This window comes from Hippocampus bargibanti, linkage group LG12 (genome assembly GCF_051943395.1).
Source record: "Hippocampus bargibanti isolate YZ-2025 linkage group LG12, ASM5194339v1, whole genome shotgun sequence".
NCBI classification, from domain to species: Eukaryota; Metazoa; Chordata; class Actinopteri; order Syngnathiformes; family Syngnathidae; genus Hippocampus; species Hippocampus bargibanti.
Genome location: NC_142745.1, coordinates 9,820,609 through 9,844,797, shown reverse-complemented (window position 1 = coordinate 9,844,797; position 24,189 = coordinate 9,820,609). Strand labels below are relative to the sequence as shown.

General features: G+C 41.3%; 3 protein-coding genes across 6 annotated transcripts in view; 2 read left to right on the top strand and 1 right to left on the bottom strand.

The window, feature by feature from the left end:
- The window catches only part of syn2b (synapsin IIb), a 51,459-nt gene extending 40,600 nt beyond the window's left edge, over positions 1-10,859 (bottom strand). The window contains exon 1 of one of the 2 annotated variants that reach the window (XM_089010353.1): positions 9,893-10,859. In XM_089010353.1, coding sequence (XP_088866479.1) covers positions 9,893-10,338 — 446 coding nt within the window. In that variant the 5' untranslated portion in view covers positions 10,339-10,859. The remainder of the gene's footprint in view (positions 1-9,892) is intronic. The other variant, XM_089010352.1, reaches the window with a different exon arrangement.
- Positions 10,860-15,511: 4,652 nt separating this feature from the next.
- tamm41 (TAM41 mitochondrial translocator assembly and maintenance homolog) lies at positions 15,512-18,738 on the top strand. 3 transcript variants are annotated; one of them, XM_089009394.1, is made up of 8 exons: positions 15,512-15,870; positions 16,160-16,342; positions 16,415-16,507; positions 16,805-16,955; positions 17,030-17,175; positions 17,473-17,638; positions 18,064-18,126; positions 18,231-18,738. In XM_089009394.1, exons 1-8 carry the CDS (start codon positions 15,724-15,726, stop codon positions 18,320-18,322), a joined length of 1,041 nt encoding a protein of 346 aa, XP_088865520.1. In that variant the 5' UTR covers positions 15,512-15,723; the 3' UTR covers positions 18,323-18,738. The 3 variants fall into 3 exon arrangements, with proteins under 3 accessions (XP_088865520.1, XP_088865522.1, XP_088865521.1); XM_089009396.1 differs by having other exon boundaries at positions 15,512-15,911; XM_089009395.1 differs by having other exon boundaries at positions 15,512-15,924.
- Positions 18,739-19,307: 569 nt separating this feature from the next.
- vgll4b (vestigial-like family member 4b) overlaps positions 19,308-24,189 on the top strand; it is a 34,382-nt gene continuing 29,500 nt past the window's right edge. The window contains exons 1-2 of the mRNA XM_089009398.1: positions 19,308-19,710; positions 21,104-21,177. Of these exons, the coding sequence (XP_088865524.1) occupies positions 21,114-21,177 (64 nt within the window). The 5' untranslated portion in view covers positions 19,308-19,710; positions 21,104-21,113. The remainder of the gene's footprint in view (positions 19,711-21,103; positions 21,178-24,189) is intronic.

Here is a 24,189-nt window from a genome sequence, read left to right as displayed (position 1 = left end):
CCAAAATATTTTTTAACAATGGAAGTAAGCAACACAACCACGTGCTATGATTTCCTCCCAGTCAATGTCAAAGTTCAAGATCTAATGAGAGTAAATTGTAGTTTTTTTATTTAGTTGCATGATTCTAGAAGTTAACTTCCCTTTACAATTGCATTAGGTTAAGAATGTTACATGATGTTAAAAGGTCCCTTACACAGTTAATAAAGATTTTATGATTTGAAACGTAATGCAGCGTGTTACATGCGTGGTTAGCAGATCTTGGTTCTGAAATTCCATCCTTCTTGATTTCTCCCCATTCAAGAAACAGGTATGTTGGGTTACATAAAGAAAAAAAATATCCATAGAGGTGAGCTCCTCATCATTGTGTTGAAAAGAGTTTAGGGGGAAAAACAACTTGGAAGTCAACTCAGAATGCATTGTTTTGCTCTGGATGCTCACCGGTATTATATAATTGTGTTGCCCCTGAGATTGAACCAACAGAGATTACACTGTAAATCTTAATTAGATACAGTGTGCCGACACAAGAGAGCATCTCTTTGGCCCCAGTCTTCTAATTGCATTGCTCCACTGCACAGCAGATCAAATTACCTGTACTTAAGTGTAGTGGGAGAATAACTTGACGGCTTTTCTGGTTGCGCATTGAATGTGCATGAGAACATAAAAAGCAATTTGACTTCTATACCAAGATAAACAGTTCAGTACATGCTTTTGCACCAACGTCTGAAATCATGTGAGTCTAATGAGTATGTCTCTAAAGCAATCATACAAATGTAAAGACAATCTCCGTGACTCAAAAACAACTTTGCAGATTCGCAGACAATATCATTAATCTTCTGAGCAGTCTCTTCCGGATGCACATATTGAGCTTTTGATGACATATAACTCAAATGCGTGTGGATGAGCGCTAATACTGCAGACACGTCACATACATATCTGATTTATATGCGCATACAAAAGAGGTGTAGGTCGAATTTGACGATGAAGCTTCAGGAGCATGGTCCGTTGCACTGTAGGGACCTTGTCTGCATAAAATGAGTTGAGACGATAATACAAATGCCAGTGCATCATGCCAATCCATCAACGGATCAGTCAATGAGAAAACTCATGCAAGCACAGAAAGGACTTGGACTTTCCACATTAAGGACCAACATTGAGAGGAAGACACGCAAAGTCTACTGTGCTGCTTTCAAATACTTTATAGCACATGTAAGTGCATTCAAATAAATCGGAATAATTTTAAAGCATTCTTATGCAGTTTAGTTTAGTTAAAGAAGCGAGACTCATGAAAGTAATTTTCTTATATTAGTTTTGCCTGAAATAATGGTCCTCAGTCAGGATTTCCACAAGAAGTCTTGACTGTTTTAAAATTACAATTTATTTGTCTTGCTTTTCTTATTCTTTTTAGCTATATTTCTTTTTGATTTCGGGTTTCACTCAGTATAGGTGAGGATACAAATTATTTTTTAAATCAAATCATAAAATGCAATGTTTCACTGAGTATACTGAACATATTTAACATGAGATTTACTTTTTAAATTTTAATTCCTGAAATAAAATGATGTCCAGTGTTTCAGTTTACTGAAATGCACCTACACGTGTATTTCTTAAAAAAAAAGTCGTTTTTCCAATCATCAAGAAATAATTTAACATTCGATCTGTCTCCTGAGCACACCATAGTTCCAAGTTAAGAGAAAAATATGACTTGTTGCCATGGTAACACCAGCGATTGTGAGGCCGATCGGTTTGCTTTACAGCCTTTTTCGGTATCTGTACGCCTCATGCATGGTAACTGCTTTATCTGCAGAGCAGCGCACAGAAAGGCGGGCGATGACTCTTTGTATTGTTAGGCCAAAGGTCGTCCTTAACCACATGTTTTAAACTGTGAAGGGACCAGGGGGCGTTGGAAAGGTCACCGTGTTGGTTTAACACCCCTTTACAGTGATTCACCTCAAAGATACTTTGGTATGTCATTATCGCTGGTTTTACTTAACATAAGACGTGAGATCCGCTGGAGTCATTTCAATTGCCCTAAAAAAATGTCACAGCTTTTTTCCCCAGCAAACTTATCCATCTATGCAGGGCTCCCATCTGTCTCCTTGAGCGACTAATAGAGGGGAAGTGAAGAGGTCTGTACATGCAATATCCAGCTATTTGTAAAAGGTCAGAGCTCTCATACAGTATATTGGATAAGATACACACACACACACACACACGCACACACACACACACACACACACACACACACACACACACACACACACACACACACACACACACGCACACACACACACACACACACACACACACACACACACACACACACACACACAAAACTGCATTATCATCCGCGTCTGTTTCCACTGATCCGACCCAATGATCAAACTCATTATCGGATCCTCTGATTTTGCAATGATGAGCAAGTGTGCACTGTATTTGTATTGAATGAGGTGATCTCTGAAGTCAAAAGGCAAAAAAACCCTGGAAAATTCTGACATTGAGTAAACGATTGGGGGCTAAGGGGTATTGGTGCGTTACATGTTGCGGAAATTGTTGAAATGGAATGCTCACAAATGCACACGGATTTCACTTGACCACATTTCAGGTGGAAAATGATTAACTCTGCATGTGTGACTTGTTTGAGTGTGTCAATGGCATCATAGTTAGGGATGCTCGCCAGTTGTGAAGTGGTTGACTGAGAAAAATCAAAATAGACTGCCAAAGTAGCTTATTGCCCTAGTCACCAACTGGCTAGCATCTGCCTTGTGATCAAAACATACAGTATGTGTTGTGTTCTGTTTGTGATTCCCTAGCACTGTCTTGTGGCATTGGTATGCCATGTGAGATGTTTGAAAATTCTAATTTATTGGCTGGCCAGAGCTAGCTCACGGTATCTATAGCGAGCTGCATAAGCAAATATATTTTTGTGTTGATTTAATAGTGGTTTTGTCAACCCACAATGGCTGAAGGAGGAGAAGAAATGGATTTGGTTGCAGATATACTGTTAAAGCCATTTTCACGATGGACTTTTCAAGAATAGATGGACATCATTCAGAAAATCTGGACAGGTCCGAAGCTAGCAAAAATATCAAATTATATTGCAATTTAATGAGATTATGCCGTTCAATTAGCTCCACAATCTGGTTGAATCTGTTCAGCAGCAATATTATAAAGGTTTGGTTTTATCAGAAACTGCATCAATTTATGAGAACATCACCCTGTAAAATTCAAAACCCTTCTGGCTCATAAGCGGTTGTGTGGTGTGACATGAAGCGATTAATTGTGTGGTGAGGGTCTTCTCAGTGTTCATATCCTTTCAACACCAACTCTACTTGTGGCGAAATATGATGCGACAACATCAGTTCTTATATGTGCTTGGTTTCAAAATGTTCACTTACAATAGTTGCTAGGATAGTTTCTTGTTCAATCGTCTGATATGACTCTGATGAGGCAATTTTGTGTGAGATTTTTGTTTGTATGAGAAAAGCTACAGTGATACCTCGGTTCTCGACCATAATCCGTTCCAGAACCCTGTTCGAAAAGCGATTTGTTCGAATACCGAAACCATTTTTCCCATTACAAATAATGTAAATCCTTTTAATCTGTTCCAACACTCTGAATGTTTACCTTTTTAGTACAGTATTTTATACATTATTTACTGCATGAAATTGCACATTAAAATGCTGACCAACACATAAAAAGCAATGTATATCTCAGAAAATGTTAAGCAAAATGGCAAATACACAAATTACATAAACATAAATGTAACCCAGGCTAGTTGTACATTCGGAAAGAAAAGAATTATGAATAGGATTTTTTTACCTTTGTGGTGGTCAGCAGAAGGCGCAGGTGGACGGAGGAGGGAAATTTAGTCCCCTTCCATAAAAACTTCGGGGAGCTCTGATGTCTGACGGGTGCTCACACGTTCAAATCTCTTTGCTCCTGTCACGTGCGAGTTGACAGCGGGGGGCGGGGCTGTGTCTCCCGGCCGCCCTCCACCTGCTGTCAATTCTCTAATCACGGACACGGGGCATTTATACGGTTCGCGATCACCTCGCCAATGCCGGATGATTGACTCACCTCTCACCGTACCTGGACTCTTTTTTCGATGCGCGAGTGTATCCGGTCCGAGGTATTTTCCCTGCGTCACGTAAATTTATGTCATCTTCCGGGATTGCGTAATTTTGCACCCTCGTGTGCCGTTTGCTTTTTGGCGTAGTAAACGGGTCGGATCTTACTCGCAAAACGCAGCACGTCCGTAAGCGACAACAGTTGGTCACGGAGAGAGCGATACACCCGTACGCCGCTCAGCACCCCACCCTCGTGTACGCACTCACGCGTCGTACCGGCGTTCGAACACCGATTGTTGTTCGAACTACGAAGCAAGAATTTCTCAAATATTTTGTTCGGACTCCGATTTGTTCGAACTGCGAGTCGTTCGAAACCGAGTTTCCACTGTATTTGAAGACCTAGTCATATATATAATCCTCTTTTCTCCTGCTTCCAAAATCTGCCATTTTCCTCACTTCCTCTTTGTAACGCTGATCGGTCAAAACCTTGCAGACACAGAATGAGGGAAGGTAGAATTTAGCAGAAGAGAATCCTAGTGTGACAAGGGTGTGAATTTTAACACCCAACTCCAACTTCTCCTTCTCCGTTGTGTTGAAAGCAATTGTCACCGTCCATTGTATGGCACCAGATGCTGCGCTGACATCATCATGCATCAGACTATCTAATTGCTGGGTGCCCTTTCACACAGTGAAGTGTCGGAAACTCACCGACTTGACTGTGTTCTGTCCAAAAGACAAACAACCGTGATGAGAGAATTTGGTAAAAAATTGCTGAGAATAAAGTATGGTAGGAGTTCGGGAGTAGAAACACAAGGGAGTTAAAACCAGAAGCTAATCGAGGAAAAGGGTTCTTCAGCCATCATCTGTTCTTCTTTGAAGGTGTCGGACGTTTCGCTCCTCATTCGAAGAGCCTCGTCAGCGAACTAAAGTTGTGCTGGTTACACTGGCCCTATTTCCCTAATTGTAAGACCTCTGCCCTGATAGGTCCCTGCTCTAATGTTGAAGGAGCAGTGGACCATGCCCTGAAGTCAATCTGATTACCTCTATTGTTCTATCCCTGGTTCTGGTTTCACCTCATTAGTATGACTAAGCCTACATGGTATTGGCCTAAGAAGTCTGATACCTTCTTGTTACCAGCACAACTTCAGTTCATTGACGACGACCTTTGGATGAGGAGCAAAACATCCGACACCTTCAAAGAATTAGAGATGACGGTTGAATAATCATTTTCATAAATGGAGCAATCCTGTATGACAGAGCCTGCACAGACGACCCAGGAGCTAATGTGAGGGCATTTCAACAGAAAGATGCAATCGGGTGAACAACATTCCTGGAAAGTCACTATCTTTATATATTATCAAATTCAAATTTCGGCCTGCGGGGCAATGAGCAGCATTCGCCACAAAACCTTCCAATTTTGTTAAGCAACCCATTATTTGCCACTTGTGCACAAGGTGAGCAGCAAACAGATCCACGTTGGAGCTGAGGCCGATACCATATAAATCCAGCAGAGACAACGTTCGAGTACAAAGGGTATACAGTATGTGCAGTCCTGGTTTGGAAGAGCAAAAGGAAAGAGAACAGATGCGGCCTTTAGTCTGAATTTGCTGAATCACCGCGTCTTGTCACATTATTTCATCACTTCCAAAACCTGCAGCAACAGAAGCAGCATTACTGGTAACGGCAGTTTCTTTCTCTGGAGATGCACACAAAGCAACTGTCATGATGAAAGGCACCCGGAGGCAGCAAGAGGAAAGGAAGAGGTAAGGGTTAACGTGACATGCATTTTTAATTTTTTTAAAGGCTTTTATTTTGACTACCTGCCTATTTTGTTTATCATCCACCTCCGTTATGCCAGAATCACCTTGAACGTCCCTGGATGCTGTCTTCGCCATCACCCATCACCCCAAAGGGCTCACACTGTGTTACGTAACGGCTACATCCAACACGCTTGTCCCTGCGTCTCCCTCCTCTCTTTTTGGAGTGTGTTCCCAAAAGGACAGTCGCACTGCACAGTCAATACTAGCGAGTGAGTGACTCATAGCTCATTGCTAATATTTAGAAGGAAATATTAGGAACATTAGTGTTTCTTAACTGTGGGCTCAATTTCCTCTTGAAAAAAAAACACAACTGCCAATGTTTGTCTGTCTAATCAGGTTGTAAGATGGAAAGCAATCCATGCAGGGGTCATTAACTGGTTTGATGGATTGCCCAGAATACTTTGCACACCTTAGCAAGAAGCTCCCCCCTGCAATTAAAGCTCCCACGAATGTCAGAAGAACTTTGTTGCAACAAAAATTCTGCTCTGGGCTCTTAAATCTGTTGCCTCACCTTTTCAAACATTAAACATAATTCACTTTGAGCACAAAAATGGCCTGTCAAGTGAATTAATCATCCTATAATATTTTAACACACCAACCAGAAGAAAGACATAAAGCTTCAAATAAAATGAAATTGAAAACATGACGTGGAGCGCCATTCCCAAATTTATTCGGGTTTTGGTTTTTCTTGCGGTGGTGCCGATAAAGCGCTGATCAGACCTCTGGCAATGTGTTTTTTTTTCCCCTACACAAAGGGGCAGCATTTGCCTTTTGGACAGCTGCCCCCATTTGACGCTCATATAACTATCTTCTTCTTCTTTTCCTTTTGGCTTTTTCCTTCGAAGGGTCGCCACAGCAAATCAGTGTGCTCCATCTTTAAAGGTTTGATCCGCATGTTTGTTTTGGCCAAGCTTTTACGTCGGATGCCCTTCCTGACACAACCCTCTGTATTTATCCGAGCTTTGGACCGGCACAAGAAGACATATGTCCCTTTGTGGCTACAGAACAAGCAACTCACTCAGTAAAAGGCTCCCAAACACAAAATGGTATAACTTAGGAATTAACTTCTTTTCATCTGATGAAAGAGAGTGTAACGTTTCTAACGCTGTATAGAATGTTTGTGTCGTCTTAAAACTCAGTATTCTGCGGGTCTTGCAATTTGAGTGAGAATGACAAAAACCCTGGCACTTGAGTGGACACATTTTTGCACATCGTCTGGCAATGAATGAGTTCATAGTTGTTTTTCTGTTTGAAAGGGAGATATATGATAAATAAGGCGATTTATTGTGTTATGGCACCACTGTTTGATTAAATGTGGTATAATAATGATAGAAATGAATCTCGAGTAGGGATTTGTAACAGTTTGTTGTTTTGGAAGTGAAGAGCACGAACATCTAATATGTTGTTCTTGGCCAAATGGAAAATCAATAACATTAGGAGAATGTCTCTCCGGCTCATATGTCAGTAGCAATGATAGAAGAGAGATTTAATTTGTGATAATGTGGGGTCTACTTAATATGAATTGTAATGTTGTGATGTTAGCATTTTCTTTTCATTAGCCAGTGTATATTTTCAATTAAAATTGTCCTTCAGACATTTAGGATCACAGATTTTCAAAATGTCACTGCAATCATCAAGCACAAATCATTGCAGACACATCCACATGCACAAGTCACTTATAAATAAACTAAATCTGACCCTGAACATTTTTCAAATGAAATATAAACAGCACAGATTGCATAAAAGGAGAACTGCATTCGGTTCAGCCATGCATTCAAATGCGATGCGTTTATGGATTCAGGCTGCGGCGTCTTCTCACATTTGATCGTCATCGCAGCATGGGTGGCTGCCATCCAATCATATGGCACCAAAACACTCGCAGCAGGAGACGCAGGATTAACATACTGCAGAGCTGCCATTCATATTCACATTCAGCATTGTGTATTACCACCCCTTTGACTAAAACACGCACTTACATGCATACGCAAAATATTGGAGTTTGTAAAATCAGAATCAGAATCAGAATCAGAATCATCTTTATTGCCAAGTATGTAGAACACACAAGGAATTTGTTTCCGGTAGAACACGCTGCACTAGTATCGTCGTAAAAAAAACTGCTAAGTGGCACTATACAGTTCCATTTTGACTACTGTTGAAGAGTTCAAAGAGTTAATGGCTTGGGGGAAGAAGCTGTTTAAAAGAAGTCGTTTCCACAGGAGTTATTGCAACAATGAAAATTATTCCTCTTCAATTTCAACGGTTTGTTCCTACGGTTGCAGGGTTTGAAAATACATTTTTCATGTTTTCATTTTCAGTTGGCAGTGGGAGAGACGGCCGTGAGATTAAGTCCTTGTTTGAAAATGTTCAAGATGCTGTCACTAAATAGGGATACCAAATAGGGGAACAATGACTTGAAGCTTGTTTTTTTAATGGCCGTCCATGTTGTTGCCAAAACATGTCATCAGAGGTTATTTGACCTCAAGCTACAACCATCACAGTGGAATTTTGAAGTCGACACATGGTCTACCCTTACCAAAGAGCATCTGTGCTCCTCCCTCCTGCTTCCCTTCTGACATAGTCAACAAAAGCCTGACTCACTGATGCAGACGCTATTATTCAAAGCGACTTTTATGAGATGTGTGTGTGGTGTGTTCAAAGTAAATTTTCCTCCCTCATCTGAACGGGAAAAAACTGTGACTGACAAGTGTAAATGTTTAAACAGTTCAGCGTTTACTATCACAAAAATCCTTCTGTGTGGTTATCACTGATATCAGCCGATTGGCTATCCAAATATGGAGCGTTCGGAAGCTCACGTTGATGCTGATCACAAATGGAGAAGCAAGTGGTTGTGTTGCGATTTTGCATTAAGTATCCAACAAGTCCAAGTATGTCGTGATAAGAAGTTATGATAAAGTAATGCAAGACGGGCGCAGAAAATCCTCCACTCAATTCTGTAATCTATGTGTAACACCAGATGCTAGAGCTGATGTTAACAATTGACTGATTGCTAGACAAAAAGCTGACACAATTGAGCTTTCCTCCGAGGTGTAAATAGCAAAGATGGTTAGTTGCCAGATCTTCTGTTAAGGCTGCGGTGGGACCATTTTGCGGTATCTGTGCAAAAGAGTCCATGATTATGTTAGCCATTCAGTTTGGTAGGAAGAATCTATCACAATCTAGTATAATTGCTCTGCAATAACGGTGGCCTATGATCCATAAAGTGCTTCTGTTTGAAGGATGGAACCAAGAAGATTGCATGCCCAATCCTTATAGTGAGAGAGAGGAGTGGCTTCATTTTCTCAGCGACTGATTTAGTCATGGCTGCAGTCTGCCTTTCGATCTGATCTGAGTAAACTAGGATAGATTCTGTGACTCTGAACGGCCAGGGTCGTTTAGATAATTGATCAACGCATAGAACTGATAGAGCAACACAAAATACCCGTGTCAGGCAGGACACAATGTCCAAATCACTTGCCCTGACACTATCAAGAATAATAACACCATCTCCTACAATCGATCTCCAACAACAGATTTTACTTTGTAATCCACGTACGTTACATGTGACTTGAAGTGCCAGATAACCACCAGGGAATTACAAATGTTATTACACAATGCAGCCATCCAACGTGATGATTTATTTAGTGCTTGCATGCCCTTTCAATGACATCGGCTGATTTACGCGCTGTTAGCACAAGCATAACCCGTTCACCAATGTGAGCTAACCAGGGATGAAACACTTACTCACAGCTCGCCAACATATGTACACACACACTGGCTGGTGATTAAGGAAAACACGATACATGCGACCCCTTGAGGAAAAATTCAACCACGAGGCTTTTTCTATTCTGGGAGCTGATCTGGTGAGTGTAAAATGGAGCAACAACAAACATTACAGTAATAGTCCATGTGTGTGGCTCTGCTTACTGCAGTTAGCTTTGCCATTGGTCAGTTTGGCATATTACTGAGCAACAGAAAGACCTACGTACCATCCAAAAAGTCACTTACCACTCATGTTGCAGCTCATCAATGACAAGGAGGATCTTGAACTTCTTGGAAAGAGAAGAAGAGGGAGCTGACTGCTCCACAAAACCAGCAGCTGATGCTGCTGTCTGCTTGACTGCGTTGGTGATGGAACTGAAGGAGCTGAAGAACCCAGAGGAGCCACCAGAGGAGGAAGAGGCTGAGGCCGAGGACTGGGCCTGTTGAGGTTGCTGTTGAGCCTGCTGGGATGGACGGCGCTCCTGAGGAGCCGGCGAACTGACGGGGGCCTGAGAAGAGGCTTGGGTGGGAGACTGGGCAGGAGCCTGGGATGCGGTGGGACCTTGCTGGGATGGGGACGAGGCAGTTGGAGGTGGTGCAGGCGCGTCTGGCCTCTGGAGGTCTGACATGTAGCCATTGGGGAGGTTGGACATGAAGCTACTGTCGGAGAGGCGGCGACGGAGGAAGTTCATGGTGGCGTTGGGAATTCCTGATCCTTCTTTGGGTTAGTGGTCGAACAAGAACACGCACAAGCGGTCGGAAAGGTTCACGATGTAACAGAAAAGTGAGAATCCAAGGTCAAGCAAAGAATGACAGACAGCATAGGGAGCAATGGATGGAGGCGATGGACGCAGCCCTGCTCCAATCTTCAGGAGACTGCTCTCCACGTTGTTGTCCCTCCTGGTGGGCTTCTCACGAATGCATGTGCAGGATGTGGATGTGTGAGCGAGCGAGAGAAGAAAGTGAGAGAGGTGTGGCGTCGCCCCCTGTGGGTGAGATGCTGCTGCTCATCCGTCCTCAAACTAAAGCTACCGCCTCCTGACTTCCTCCGAGTCGAATGAAGGGATGCTGCTCGCTCACCGTATTGCATCCCTTTCCTCTCGCGCTCACTCCATAGCTCACCCCTCCTCTTCCTGCATCATACACCACTCCTGTGTGTGTATGTTAGAGCGTGTCGTGCTGCAGCCTGGCAGTACTGCGTGCCGTGTGCAACCAGTAGAAGGGGTTTTCTCCTTCGTGTGGCATCCATCTCTTAAACATACACGCCACTATAATCCCCTCCCATGCAGACATTTTGAGTCGTCATCCAGCACTCCTGTTCTCTATCAGATAATTTGTTTGCGGGGCAAGAGGAGACGTGTGAAAACACCAATGGCAGCAATGCTTACCTTTTTTTTTCTTCATTCGATTTTGTATCATCTCTTGTTGAGTCACTGCAGCACCCGTAGCACATGTGAGCGATTATAGGGATGCTTAATCTTGACTTCGCAGCAGCTCTTTGTCACCATGTCATTTCAGTCTAAAACAAACACGATGCAATACAATTATCATCTCTATTACAAAAAAAGGTGGAGATAATGAGGTGCACCTCAGAGATTTCAAAGGAAGAACGCTTCAGACGGTGTCAATGACCATGAACATTATCATATTGCTAAGAAGCTTTTCATGCAGTTCACCCCGATTTGTCATTTAATGGAAGGGTGCTTTCACAACTGCAGTTCACATTTCAGCGGTGCAAATCTGTTGATGGATATGAAGAAAATTAGAAACCAAATTGTCCTACTACCTGCTAGTCTGCGGCTGGTGGATGCATGGCTTGAGGAGCGATAAGAAAAGAGCATCAATGCATATGTGGAACTGTCGCGGCTTGGAATTGAAGCGGATTTACGTGTGACAGGAGATGTGAGGCAATCTCTTTTCGTCAATGGATGCTACAGCTTCAGCTGTGATCCTCTTCCCTTGCATCGAGACCTGCTTCATGCAACAAAGAGGGTGTAGAAAGTGCTAAAGATCGTAGGCTGTCTTTTGTGTTGTGTCACATTATTTATTTTGGAGTTTTGGGGGTTTTTTTTTGTTTGTTTTTGACTTCAAGATGGCGCCGCGAGAATGGCTGCCTTTACAGCAGCTCCTGTATGTTTATTTTGCTGTGAAATGTAAATTTCTTCACTGTGAGACAAATAAAGGCTCATCTCATCTAATCTCATCTACCTGCCACTACTACTGCTCATACTGCTGCTGCACTGCACACATAGAATGCAAAGAAGGTTTTACGGAGGAAATCAGTACACCGATATCAACGTTGTAGCAGAAGAATTTTCACGTCAAAGTCGCATGAGACTGATCCCCCCCCCCATGTGCGTGTTTGACGTGTTGACGTGTACTAATGCGATGCACTACTGAGTGTGCACTCTTGGTTATTTGATTCTTCTTTATCTGACACAGTGGTACTAACCCAAAGGGTTGCCGGTTGAATGCACCACATCTGTCAGAGACGGATGACCCAATTTCAAATGCAAGAAAAATACACCACCTTTTAAACTACACTAAGGCATGTTTTTAAAGCGCCCACCTTGAACAATCACCAACAACAGCTTCTTGTATTTTGACATGCATCACAAATTATGACTGGTGCCTCATTTGGTTTGCATGGTTTGATTGGCCTCCCATAAAATATTTTATCACTGTGAAGAGAAAATTATCAGCTGATAAAATGGGAAGAAAGCAAAAAAAATGTCTTATAGTGATCTTCTCTTGAATTACAAATGCACTTTGTAAAATATGCTAGCATAGGTCTGCACATTCAAGCCGACCATGGAAGAGCCTCCCCCTACTCAGTTGCTGTTTGGTGACGCGTGAGGGCACTGTGGTGAGTCATCGAGCTTGCCGTGTGAACTGAAATGACATCCTATGAGCTCCTCTTGGCCTACATGTTTGATGGCATACATATAGTTCATTTTCAAAACCAGGGTTATATAACAATGAATGTAAGCAAGCAAGCGAGTTGACAGTTTGCCGTTAAAGGAAAACAAGGCCTAAATTTAGAATGTGTGCATTAGAAAGCTGGGGTTTAAGCTTAGTTGTTGTGGCACACATTTTCTCATAGATCCTGGGAAACATCAAGCATTGCCTTCCTGAACGCAGTGTTTTCGGATGAAAATGGCATCTGTTTCTATAATTCGAAAGATAAATGTGTTAATATCTTATCCTAATTTCTACCCTGCTCTGGTAAATTGCCAGATGAAATTTGCCAGAAAAAAAATACGACAAAGCACTATGAGGTCATAAATGCTAGATTTGTTGATATTTTGCTGAGTTCAAGTAAGAGATTTGTTCATTATGGTGCCTTTTGAATGGTGAATTCACCTGCTTTCTCGCTAACAATGTTAGAAAAGACTATCTGGACACTATGATTAAGACAATCCCGAATACATTGCTCACTTTATGGATCGAGGGGGAGTCGGGACACTTTAATTTTACACACTAAATTTACATACTAAACCTCTGGGGGGAAAATCATGTTTATAGAGCAATTTTACACATGTTCTAATGTCTTATGTTTTTCTAGGGTTGGGGTGGATGGGGATCAAAAATTCGTGTTTCCATTTTCCCAGAGGATTGTGCAGCATCTGTGCACCCACACCAGCCTGTCTGTGAGTGCATGTGGTTAATGACGGCGGTGCTTTTGATGTTCCATCACGATGGCACGGACAGCAATGCTAATCTCCATGGCAACGGGTGCAGCAAGCTAGAGGGATTCTTGTAGTTATTGTGTGTGCATGACTCCGTTCGATGAGCATGTGGGTGGGTGTCTAATATCAGAGAAATTGCATAAGGATGTTTCATAAGAATTGCTGCAAATGAGGATGGGGATAAAAAGCTACTAGTTGAGGCACAGTATGACATGAGTTGATGACAATATCCACAAAGACCATGACAGAGTTAAGCAAATGTCCTTTCGTTGTTGTCATCGTGAGTATTTTTTTTCCACTTCTCCATTGTCAACATGTTGCATCAGTGTTAGACCATGAGGTGCCGTAGGGCCGTGTAACTGGTAAAACTGGCAGAGCTCAAATACAGTAGATACATTTAAAATGTACAGTATGAAACTGGCAAAGATGAAGACGAAGGACATTATGGATACCACTAAACTGTAATCTGTTTAAATGAGTGTTATAAACAGACACTGTTATTTCCAATAGTGTGACTATTTTGTTTTCACGTCAAAAATACATCTTAAATGTATTATTCTGTTTGTTTGTATCTACTTGTAAACGTGCCACCTCCCTCTTGAGGTAAGATTATTTTTAACACTGCAGAAATATGTGGTAAATCGCTCCACTTTTTTGAACATTTATTTGAGTTTATATGCCATAGTGGGTGCTGCTGTTTTGGTTAGCACCAGAGTTAATTTGGCCTCAGTTACTAGCCCCTAAATGTCTGTGCGTGAACGGCAGCTTGTCGTAACTGTGGTAATAAAAAGCCTTGATGAGAAAAGGGAGGCTTTTTTTCTGAAGTGGATCGTGAGGTAAAACACACCTACCTTTGAATTGTTTGTACTGGGCAAAACGTATGTGCTTCCCAGCTACGGTCTTCCTGTGTGAAGTTAGCATTTCTTCCCTGTGACTGTGTGGGTTTTCTCTAGGTTCTCTCTAGGCAGGCTGATTTAACACTCAAAATTGTCCCTCGGAAGGTTGTGCATTTCTGTGTGCCCTGCGAATGGTTGGCGACCAGTTCAGGGTGTCCCCTGCGAGCAGTCCGAAAACAGTTGGGATAGGTTCCAGCAGCCCGTGCGACCATGGTAAAGATAAAGCGGTTCAGCAAATGGATTGTAAACTAAAATAAATTTAATTTGGGAAATGTTACTGTTGTGTCAAGAATTACAAATCAAAGCCACTAAATCTACAGTGAGGAAAAACCCCAGCAAAAATAAACACTGAGGTTAAACAGCACTAATTTGACTCTTCTGTGACACCGTGCGAGGTTGAAAATGTGTTTTGGTGCAGCATTAGTACATCACTGATTACCAAGCCACTTGCACACACTGCGGGAGCTCATTAATCGTGAGGGCTCAGTGACCTTATCAATATTCATTCGTTGGTGATGGCCTTTGGGAGTTTTCATTTTGTCATTCTTGAAAAGTAGTAATTGTTGACTTGTTTCCTCCTGCCATGCATCCCAACCTCAAGAGTCTCCTGCTGACCTCGGTAATCCTTGTAGTGATTGTTGTGATTTTATAAAGTTGCGACTTTGTTTTCTTGAGGATAGGACAGTTTTTTAGTGTAATACTTCTGTTGCTACTTTGGGGGGAAACTTTGTGGTGGCAAGAACGTTGCTTCTTGGGCCATGGTCTTTTTGTTTGCCTCATACAACTTTACTGAGCCTAATTTTCACTATCACAAAACAGCGGAATGTAAACCAGCAAGCTAATTCAGTCGTGCCAACCAAACAAAAGGAGAATTCCCCCCCTCACGAAAAAAGAGAATGTTCTTGTCGCGTGGTTACTCACGTCAATTGAAACAGCACGGGAATTGATTTGTTGGAAGGCTTCATGAGCGACTTCAATAGAGTGGGAAGCCATTCCCAATGGGTTGACAGCAACGTAAAAGTCTCCATCTGCTGGCCAAATAAGCAAACTTCATCGTATTCGTGCTCGTGTCGTGAAACAGAGCCGTATTTGAATTACGTACACATTACGCCATCTCTTAATAGAACACATTTGACGCGGACTTACAGAATAACACCGGTATTCGACCATAACATTTATGTGGCTATAAATGTAGGCGAAAATGTTGCGTGCGCTCGCACTTCATTTCCCATGAGCCTCTTCCACCACTCCACAACATATGACGTATTTAGTGTGCGACACCGTCAGCGAATGAAAACTGTAGGAGTCGATATGTTTCATCCTTAAAAACAACATCCACCTATATTTTTTATTCACCACCGGATTTGGTAGTAGTTTTATCAAACCATTGAAAATGTTATCTGCGATTTTTTTGGAAATGATTTTGAGTTTTATGTCAGCGGTCTTTTGTTGATAACAAACTTATGTTGTCGATCAGGATCTAAATTGATGAATGGGCAAAATGACCCTTCCGGCTTTGCATAACACCGGCGTGATTTACAGAAGAATTTTGTCACAATTCCCACAGGATATCACTTTAGCTTTCGCCTATGGATCTGGTGTTTTTAAACAGCAAGGAACCGACCAAGGTCAAATGGAGGTAACAAGTGACAACTGTACAAAGATTGTAAACAGAAAGAGGTGGGCTAAGTAGGTAGGCCTATCTGTTTTTCCAATTCAGTGATGTACCTACAATAAAAAAATATTTTGAGTCAAGAACAAAGTAAATGGATTATTAGGCGCGTTGGATAGGTGTGGTAGGAAAGGCAGAACATTATTCAGCAAATTAAAAACACGTTATGCCTCTTTTCCAGAAAACCATTTACAAAATGTGTGCTTGTGCAGTTTGATTCAATAAAACCTGTTACTGTCAATATTTTCACATGCAGAAAAACATGCTGGACTTTGTGTTTGCGGTGGATGATCCAGTCACTTGGCACACCATGAATTTATTGCAGAACCGTAAACATTACTCCATCCTTAAACTACTTGGGCCTGCCATGATCAGCTCCATACAGAGTGACCACGGCGCTGCTATGTACTACAACACGCTTGTGCCTATGGACGGGCGGGTAAAAACATCTAGAAGCTCACTTTAAGTCATTTGCACTAAATAGAAACGTAACGGTGTTTCTTCGCTCTAGATCATCAAGTATGGTGTGATAAGCACCGAGTGTCTCATTGATGATCTCATGCACTGGAAAACGATGTATGCTGCAGGACGACTTCACAAACCAGTCAGTAATTTGTTTATCATTTAACACTATTTAATCTTATGAACTGGAGGTGTGTTGAATTTATTGCCCATTTCTGTGCACAGACACGTCATTGACGTAATTTTGAGACCTTACTCTGAATGTTGACCAAACATAACTTTAAAAATGCTGGTAACCTTAATATTGAAATAGCAATTTTCACTTCGATACGACTATTCCGATTCTAAGTCGTCTTTGTTCTGTATGTATTATGGTGCATTTTTACCGAAATAAATTCACTGTTGTCATGTGTGCATGCACGCGTCTGCTTCTCTGTAGGTGAAGTTGCTGGGGCAAGCTGACAATGGGAAGCTGCGTGCCGCTCTCGTGGCCAACCTCAAGAGCGCTGTAACGGCTTCATTCCTTATGCTACCTGAGAGTTTCAGTGAAGAAGAGCTTTTCCTGCAGATCGCTGGGCTGTCTTATGCCGGTGTGTTTCCAGTAATTAAAAAATAAATAAATGTACCACCCATCAAGGCAAATATTTGGTGTGTTCCTCTAAAGGTGATTTCAGGATGGTGATCGGAGAAGATAAATCCAAGGTGGCCAACATAGTGAATGACAATATGGAGCACTTCCGCATTCTCTATAGTAACATCTTACGGGACTGCCCACAGGTGGTCTACAAACCCCAACAAGGAAAATTGGAGGTATTATGCTCAGATAAATGCTATTTGCAACAGTGTCTGTTTGGTAATTGCATATGTGACAATTAATCATGATTCATGTTGTACTCAGCTGACACTATGTTGCAGTAAGTTCTGCTTCCCTTTCTATGATTAAAAAAAGCTTCACATTTGCTCAGCTGAGCAACTGTGATGTCATTTTCCACTAACAAAAAAAGTGGCAAAATGGCCGCCCCCGGACATGGCGACAAAAGGGTGAGCTCTAGGAAGACAACCTCTTTAAAATAAATTGTTCACATAAAGTCATTGAACTTCATGCAGGTTGACAAAAGCCCAGAGGGCCAGTTCATCCAGTTGATGGCGTTGCCTCGCACCCTACAGCAGAGGATCACCAAGCTTGTGGACCCTCCTGGGAAAAACAGGGATGTGGAGGAGATCCTCCTGCAGATGGCTCAGGATCCCGACTGTGGAACAGTTGTGCAGCAGGGTAACAAATGCTTCTTCTAGGGGACATACGGTAATTGGAGGAGGGGGGGATTACCTTTATTGGCTTGTATTTAAAATAATTGAGTATATAGCGTGCCTGCCCACCGATTGCATAATTGAATGAGAGGTGCGCTGGAAAATGAGTAAAGTTCAGCCAAACACAAATTCTGCCTAAAGCAAACAGGAAGTATGGTTACCGTGAAAACCATGAGCTATATGTTGCGAAGAAGTGAGTGGCTAATCATTTCTGGTGGTGAAAACACATGATCAACAAACCTGGCTCATTTTTTAAACTTTTATTTGAGACTTGTAAAGACTGAGACATGTGAGAAGTTCACCCCCTCTTTGTCTAGATAACAAATGAATGACGCTGAAAGGCCCTACTGACAAATTTAACAATGTACTTTTGTTGTATATGTTCATCAGGCATCTCATCTATTGTTAAATCATCCAGTATAACACAAAGTATCAAAGGCATCGCAACAGCGGGTAAGCATCTCTTTTCTGGGTATTGCTCGACATATGCAGATTTTTTTACGAATCGTGCTGTATATAGAGTACAAAATTCTATGTTGTCTGTCACTTGTTCACAGGCATGTGGAAAACGGTGTCCTACAGCTCGAAGAAACTAGTAAAGATGTGGAAGGGCTGGAGGAGGAAACCATCTGTTTCGCAGACCTCCTGAATCATGTTCCATGGAATCTGCCAACCTTCTTCTTTTAAAACATGAACTGCTCTAGAACATTGAAATACACTCTTCTCTCGTCAACTCCATGAGTGGGAAACATTGAGAAACACAATTATCAAGAAATAAACGTGCCCTGAAACCAGTCCTCAAATAGTGATGGCCACTTGGGGAGTCCGTGACCCCGGGAACATGCTTCCCCACCCACCTTCACCTTATTAGAATAAAATATAATTGCATAGCCACTGCAGTAACACTGATGCTCTCAAGATTTTTTTTTTCAGGCAAAATGATGGTCTTCAAATGTGCTGAAAAACAATTTTAACATGCAGACATGCATGCATGTCAGGTATTTGAACACCTACACTGTCTGTAAGTAAAGAATCTGCTTTAAATTAAATTAATTTTAACATGCAGTTGTTATTTTTTTCTTAAATTGATCTATGTTTATTTTCTTCAATGTCATAAAGATACAATGTTATCCAGAGGTGGACATTGAATGATTTGATAGATCATGCTATCTATAGTTGCGGTGGAGTTGGGAGGCGCAGAAAATAATTGGAAGCTACTGTTTTAAGCTGATTTTTCCACTGATGCATTTATCTAAATACATATATCAAACCTCATGGTAGCTGCCAAATCACAAACGCTCACACTATCATAAATAAAACATTTGTTTGGTCATTGCATCATCTTTTCAATTAAAAACAAGGCCCTGAATAATTACTGCAGTTTTAGAATTTTGGATGAAGCCATCTTGTATTTTCACACAATTAAATACCCCTATTAGTGTTACATCTTTTCATTTTCAGCTCTTATGCTGTTTATGGTCACACACAAAAACACTGCACTTTTTTTTCAAAGGAGAAAAGTCAAACTTTGATCCAGAATCAATATTTAATGTGACATACCATGCCTTCACCTGAACGGTGCATTTGACTACAAATGTTTGGTTAAATGGCTAAAAACGATTTGTTCTGCACTGTAGAGAAATCGAAATCATTATCTAGCTTGGTTGTCTCGTTTAAAAATTACCTTTGCAGCGGTGACGCCTTCAGTGGATATGACGTAATAAATTGTATAATTTATGATGATATCATGCCTTCGGCTACACCAATCAGCGCGCGTTGCTTCCACCACCTGCTAGCAACTGAATTCCATCATTCCAGACATTCCAGCCTCCTTCCTCCTCCTCCTTTTTTTCTCGTTTACAACCAAGTTGGTCCCGACAGCTCAGCTACTAGTATTGTCCTCCCTCCCAGGGAGCCGTCTAGCTGCGGAATAAGAGTCATAGTTGTGTGGAATATATACTTTCCTTCCCTCACGGTTTGTTGCCCAATGCCTGGACGTTGTACTACTGGAAGATACCAAAGTGGCGCATAAAGGAGGTATGTGCTCATCAACGTAAACTTGGCACAACGTTCCGTGAGGTTTTGATGTCAAATATTTTTAAATGGGGGGTGGGGGGTCTAATTTGGAATGAGAAATGATAGCGGATACGGTCATAAATTAACGGTCAATTACAATGGGATGAAATGTAATGTCTCGATAGGAAATGGTAGTGGCCAAATGTTGCCAAATAGTGGATATAGCAAGTGTTGTATTTTATTTGTCATCAAATGATAAACATCCCGTTATTGGTAATAAACGTCAGAAAATCGTGGGATTGGAATGCAAGTAGGCTCCGTAGAAATGCGGACGCACTTGTTGTATTGCCGCTTTCAATATCAGCTTCCTAGCCTGAGAAAAGTTCAGTAAACTCATCCTTGTAATTGTTTTTCATTGTGAGAAATAATCAGGAGGGATGCGTTTGAAGAATGCGGTCAGAATGGTCTTATACTATTTTATTCATCCACGAATACCTTGCATAGCTTTGCAGGACATACGGCTCCACGTTGAAGGACAACGTTTTTGAACAAGAACTGGGGGGCGGGGGGACTTAAAACCAGGTCTGACCTACTAATTTCGACATGAATTCAATAAATGGGTGGGGAGAGTTATGACAAAGATGATGTTAAAATTTGGATTGACAATCTCAATACATGTACATTTATCTATACATTCATTATTTTAACTGACGTTATGTCAATTTATCAGAGGTGTAATATTTTGTTTCTTTGACGGGCCATTAGAGGGATATCGAAACGGCTCTCAGATGAGGATTTCTTTCAAAGTATTTATCTAACATCTATTTTCTATACTGCTTATACTCATTCGGGTGACGCAAGGGCAGGAGTTTATCCCTGCTGACTTTGAGCAAAGGGCAGGGTAACCCCTGGAACGGTCACCAGCTTATGGCAGGGCACTTTAGCTGTCGACAAACAAGCATTTACACTCATATTCACACATTTGAACTGTTGAGTCTTAAACATGTATATTTTTGGAAAGTGGGAGGAAGCGAGAAAACTCACTCAAACAAGGGGTGAACATGCAGGGCCAAGTTTCAAACTATAGACCTCAAAACTGCGAGGCAGACGTGCTCTTCATTTTTTCCACCGCGCTGCTCTGCTCACAATAAATATATTTGCATGGAACTCACTGTCAATAAAAAATAGCATGATTATCTGGAACTATTTTGTAGTTTGTTTTAGAACCACCCCGAAACCAAACTCGAACGATAATGGCAAAACCAACATTGGATCATGCACTCACAGTTAAAAATAAATAAATACCAAAACAAACATGAGTGGAATTGTGTACATTTAGTCATAGCCCAAAGGGACTCTGAATCACCCACTTGAATATTTGGGTGTTTGCAAAACTCAATTTTGTATCCTACAGGTTACCCAGCATGGAGACGCCACTGGATGTTCTGTCAAGAGCAGCGTCATTTGTTCATGCTAATGAAGAAGAGCGTGAGTGTTTTTTTGCTGCTCCCCCCTCCCCCCTTTGTTGGAATATCAACTTTCTTGATCTTATGCCGATTTTTTTTACAATTACGCTTGCAAACACCGAAACTCAGAAAGTAGGCAAATCATTTTTCAGCCGATAGCAAGGGTCAAAATGGCCGCCCCCTCCTGAAAAAAAGGTGACTTTTGCTGCTTAATTCATATTCCATAAATATAATGTTACTCAGAATGCCATGATTAACTCTAACAAATTTATTCGGGAATTGAAAATATGACGTACAGCGCCATTCCTGAATTTGTTCGGGTTTTGTTTTTTCTTGTTTGGGTGCCGATAAAGCGCTGGCCATGGCCTCTGAAAATGTATTTTTCTTTTTCACTTTTTCGTTTCCCTTTTTTCCATGGTAGTGCTTTGTTCCATCTTCAGCTGTTGTTAAAGCCCTATATAGACTAATATGTATGTATTGCCTTGTATTTTGGACAGCCGCTCTCATTTCAATCTCATATAACTCCAGACCCATTTAATTTAAGGAATTAACTCTTGGCACCGGAGTGGACACATTTTATCACATGTCTGACAGTGAATGAGTTAAACTAGTGGGGTCACGTAGAACATATAGCAATGGAAACGTCTGATTTGACTTCCCCTTTAATGATCCGACCAGTCTCTTGACGTCACAATGATAGATGAACAAAGATAACATTATTTATAGCGAATAAATAATTTTCTAAACAATTCAGCCAAAGTGGATGATTGTGCTTGGCACACCTGGTGTCTAACGTCACACTTATTAGAAATTACTGTGCCAGACACATAAATTCATCACAATGAACACCCTAAAACATTCATGATACAAGAAGAGAAAGCACGTTGCCATTAAAAATTGTGTGCCTTCTATTTTACTTGCAACAAATTGTTGCGGAGGACTCATACTATGCAAAAAAAGTGTTTTGTGTGATTAAGGCTGTGTTGTGTATCACCAAGGTGCAACGGTCCCCCTGTGCTGTAAGCCTCAACGCTGCTTTGTGACATAACACAATCATTGTCTTTGTCCATTCGTTCATGGCAGGAAAATGAGTGATAACCGCACTCAAAACCAGTTGCTTGCCAACACTGGTAGAGACAACTTATATGTGGCGTGTTTTTTTTTTTCACATCCGTCTTTCCAGATTGCCTTTTCCTTTGCATTGAGCAACATTTAAGATTTCTGGTGTTGCTCAATTTAAAATTCCATCGGAGATTATGGAAGAAATGCTTAACCGACCTCTCTGCTGCTGGCTGGACCCATAGGCTAACAGAATTCAACCATTAGAATTCAGAGAATCAAGTTTTTTTTTAGAAAAAGTTCAGCTTGGATTAACTCTGCAAAGGGGAAATTATATATTTTTGCAACAGCGAAATTAGGCATACAGCCATGAATTTGACAAATTGTATAAAATAAAGTCAGCAGAAACAAAATCTCAAACAACAAATTAATCAGAACAAAAATGTCCAAAGTAGCAAACAAAACCATGAGTAAAACATGACAAGACGAAGCAAACTTGACAGGGTGAAACGAACAATGACCCAACACTGAATGGTCGTGCCAGGAGTCTTTTTAAATGCCACTGATTAAAACAACAGCTGTGTAGCTGCAGACGTCGCCCGACAGTGCCACCCATTGATTGCAAACCAAAATGTGACAATTTGCATACAGAGAACAAAAGTTACAGTTAGGCAAGTATGGTACAGCCAGTTCAGCCTCAAAATTTGTGGGCGTAAAAAAATAAAATGGAATAATTTTGGGTCATAAATGGACCCACTCACTAGTTGGGTGATTTTCAGCCAACTTTCTCGGTCATTTTGTACAAAATAAATATACAAAACAACAGAATATGAACGGAATATTTACCTGTGCGTGGGCGGTGACAACATATGGGCAATTAATTAACAATGCATGATATATACTGCATGCTTTTATAAAGTACAATACAGTGAGACCTCAACTTACGAACTTAATTGGTTCCCAGACAGAGTGTGTAAGGCGAAAAGTGTGTATCTCAAAAAAAAGAATTCCCATAGGAAACCGTTAAAATGGGAATAATCCGTTCGCGGGTTTCCATAAAAAATACTTTTCAACTAAATAAGCCTTAAAACTACACACAACCTACCTTATCCTAAGTATAATAAATGTGCTATTGTATTGTAATGAAAGAAATACACTGCACTGTATAATAAAGTCACTTAATTTACATTTGTGATGGTCATTGATGGCTCTTAATTGACACCTGTTGCTTTCTGACTTGTAATAGTAAAATTATCAGCAAAAAGCTCCAAGTAGGCGATCGACGTGTGCATTGAGAAGGGGTATGGAAAGTAGCGCCGGCTGGAGCGCGGTTCGGTCGTGTGCGTCCGCCGAAGATCACTTTCGCCAGATCCGAAGGTCGTGTGCTTGATCGACCGGCCGTGGTGGGTGTGTATTATGAAAATAGTGCTTATTATAAGGCTTAATTTTCATAAATTTGACGTTCATATGGTGAAAAGTTCGTATTATAAGGCGTTCGTAAGTTGAGCTCTCACTGTACATGTATGTGTAATTTATCTAATGAAGAACAAATTCCAAATGTCTATTTTTAGGGGAGGTGAAGCTGGAACGGATGAATGGCATTTCCATTTATTTCAGTGAGGAAAACTAATCTAAAATGCGAGTATTTTTTCTCTTTGCGAGGAAAAGAGCTCACTTTTTTTGCTTCTGGGCATTTAAAATTTTCTGTGGATAATCCACAAATCTTCTCGATGAAATTTGGCCCTAGTGTAGACAATTCGGGCCGTTTAGTGTCCAAGCAACTTGGAATGTCTCAAGCAAAAATGCTCTCTTGTGTAGTGGCAGCCTGGGAATGTTCAGACGCAGCTTGTCTCGCATGTCAGCAGCTGGTATCCCATCATGCATTGTCCCGCATCAACTGAAAACCAGCTCCTTGCTCCTCCCCCCAACCCGCCGCCCCCCTGCTGTGTTTTTGTTTTGTCACGTTTAACCGCGC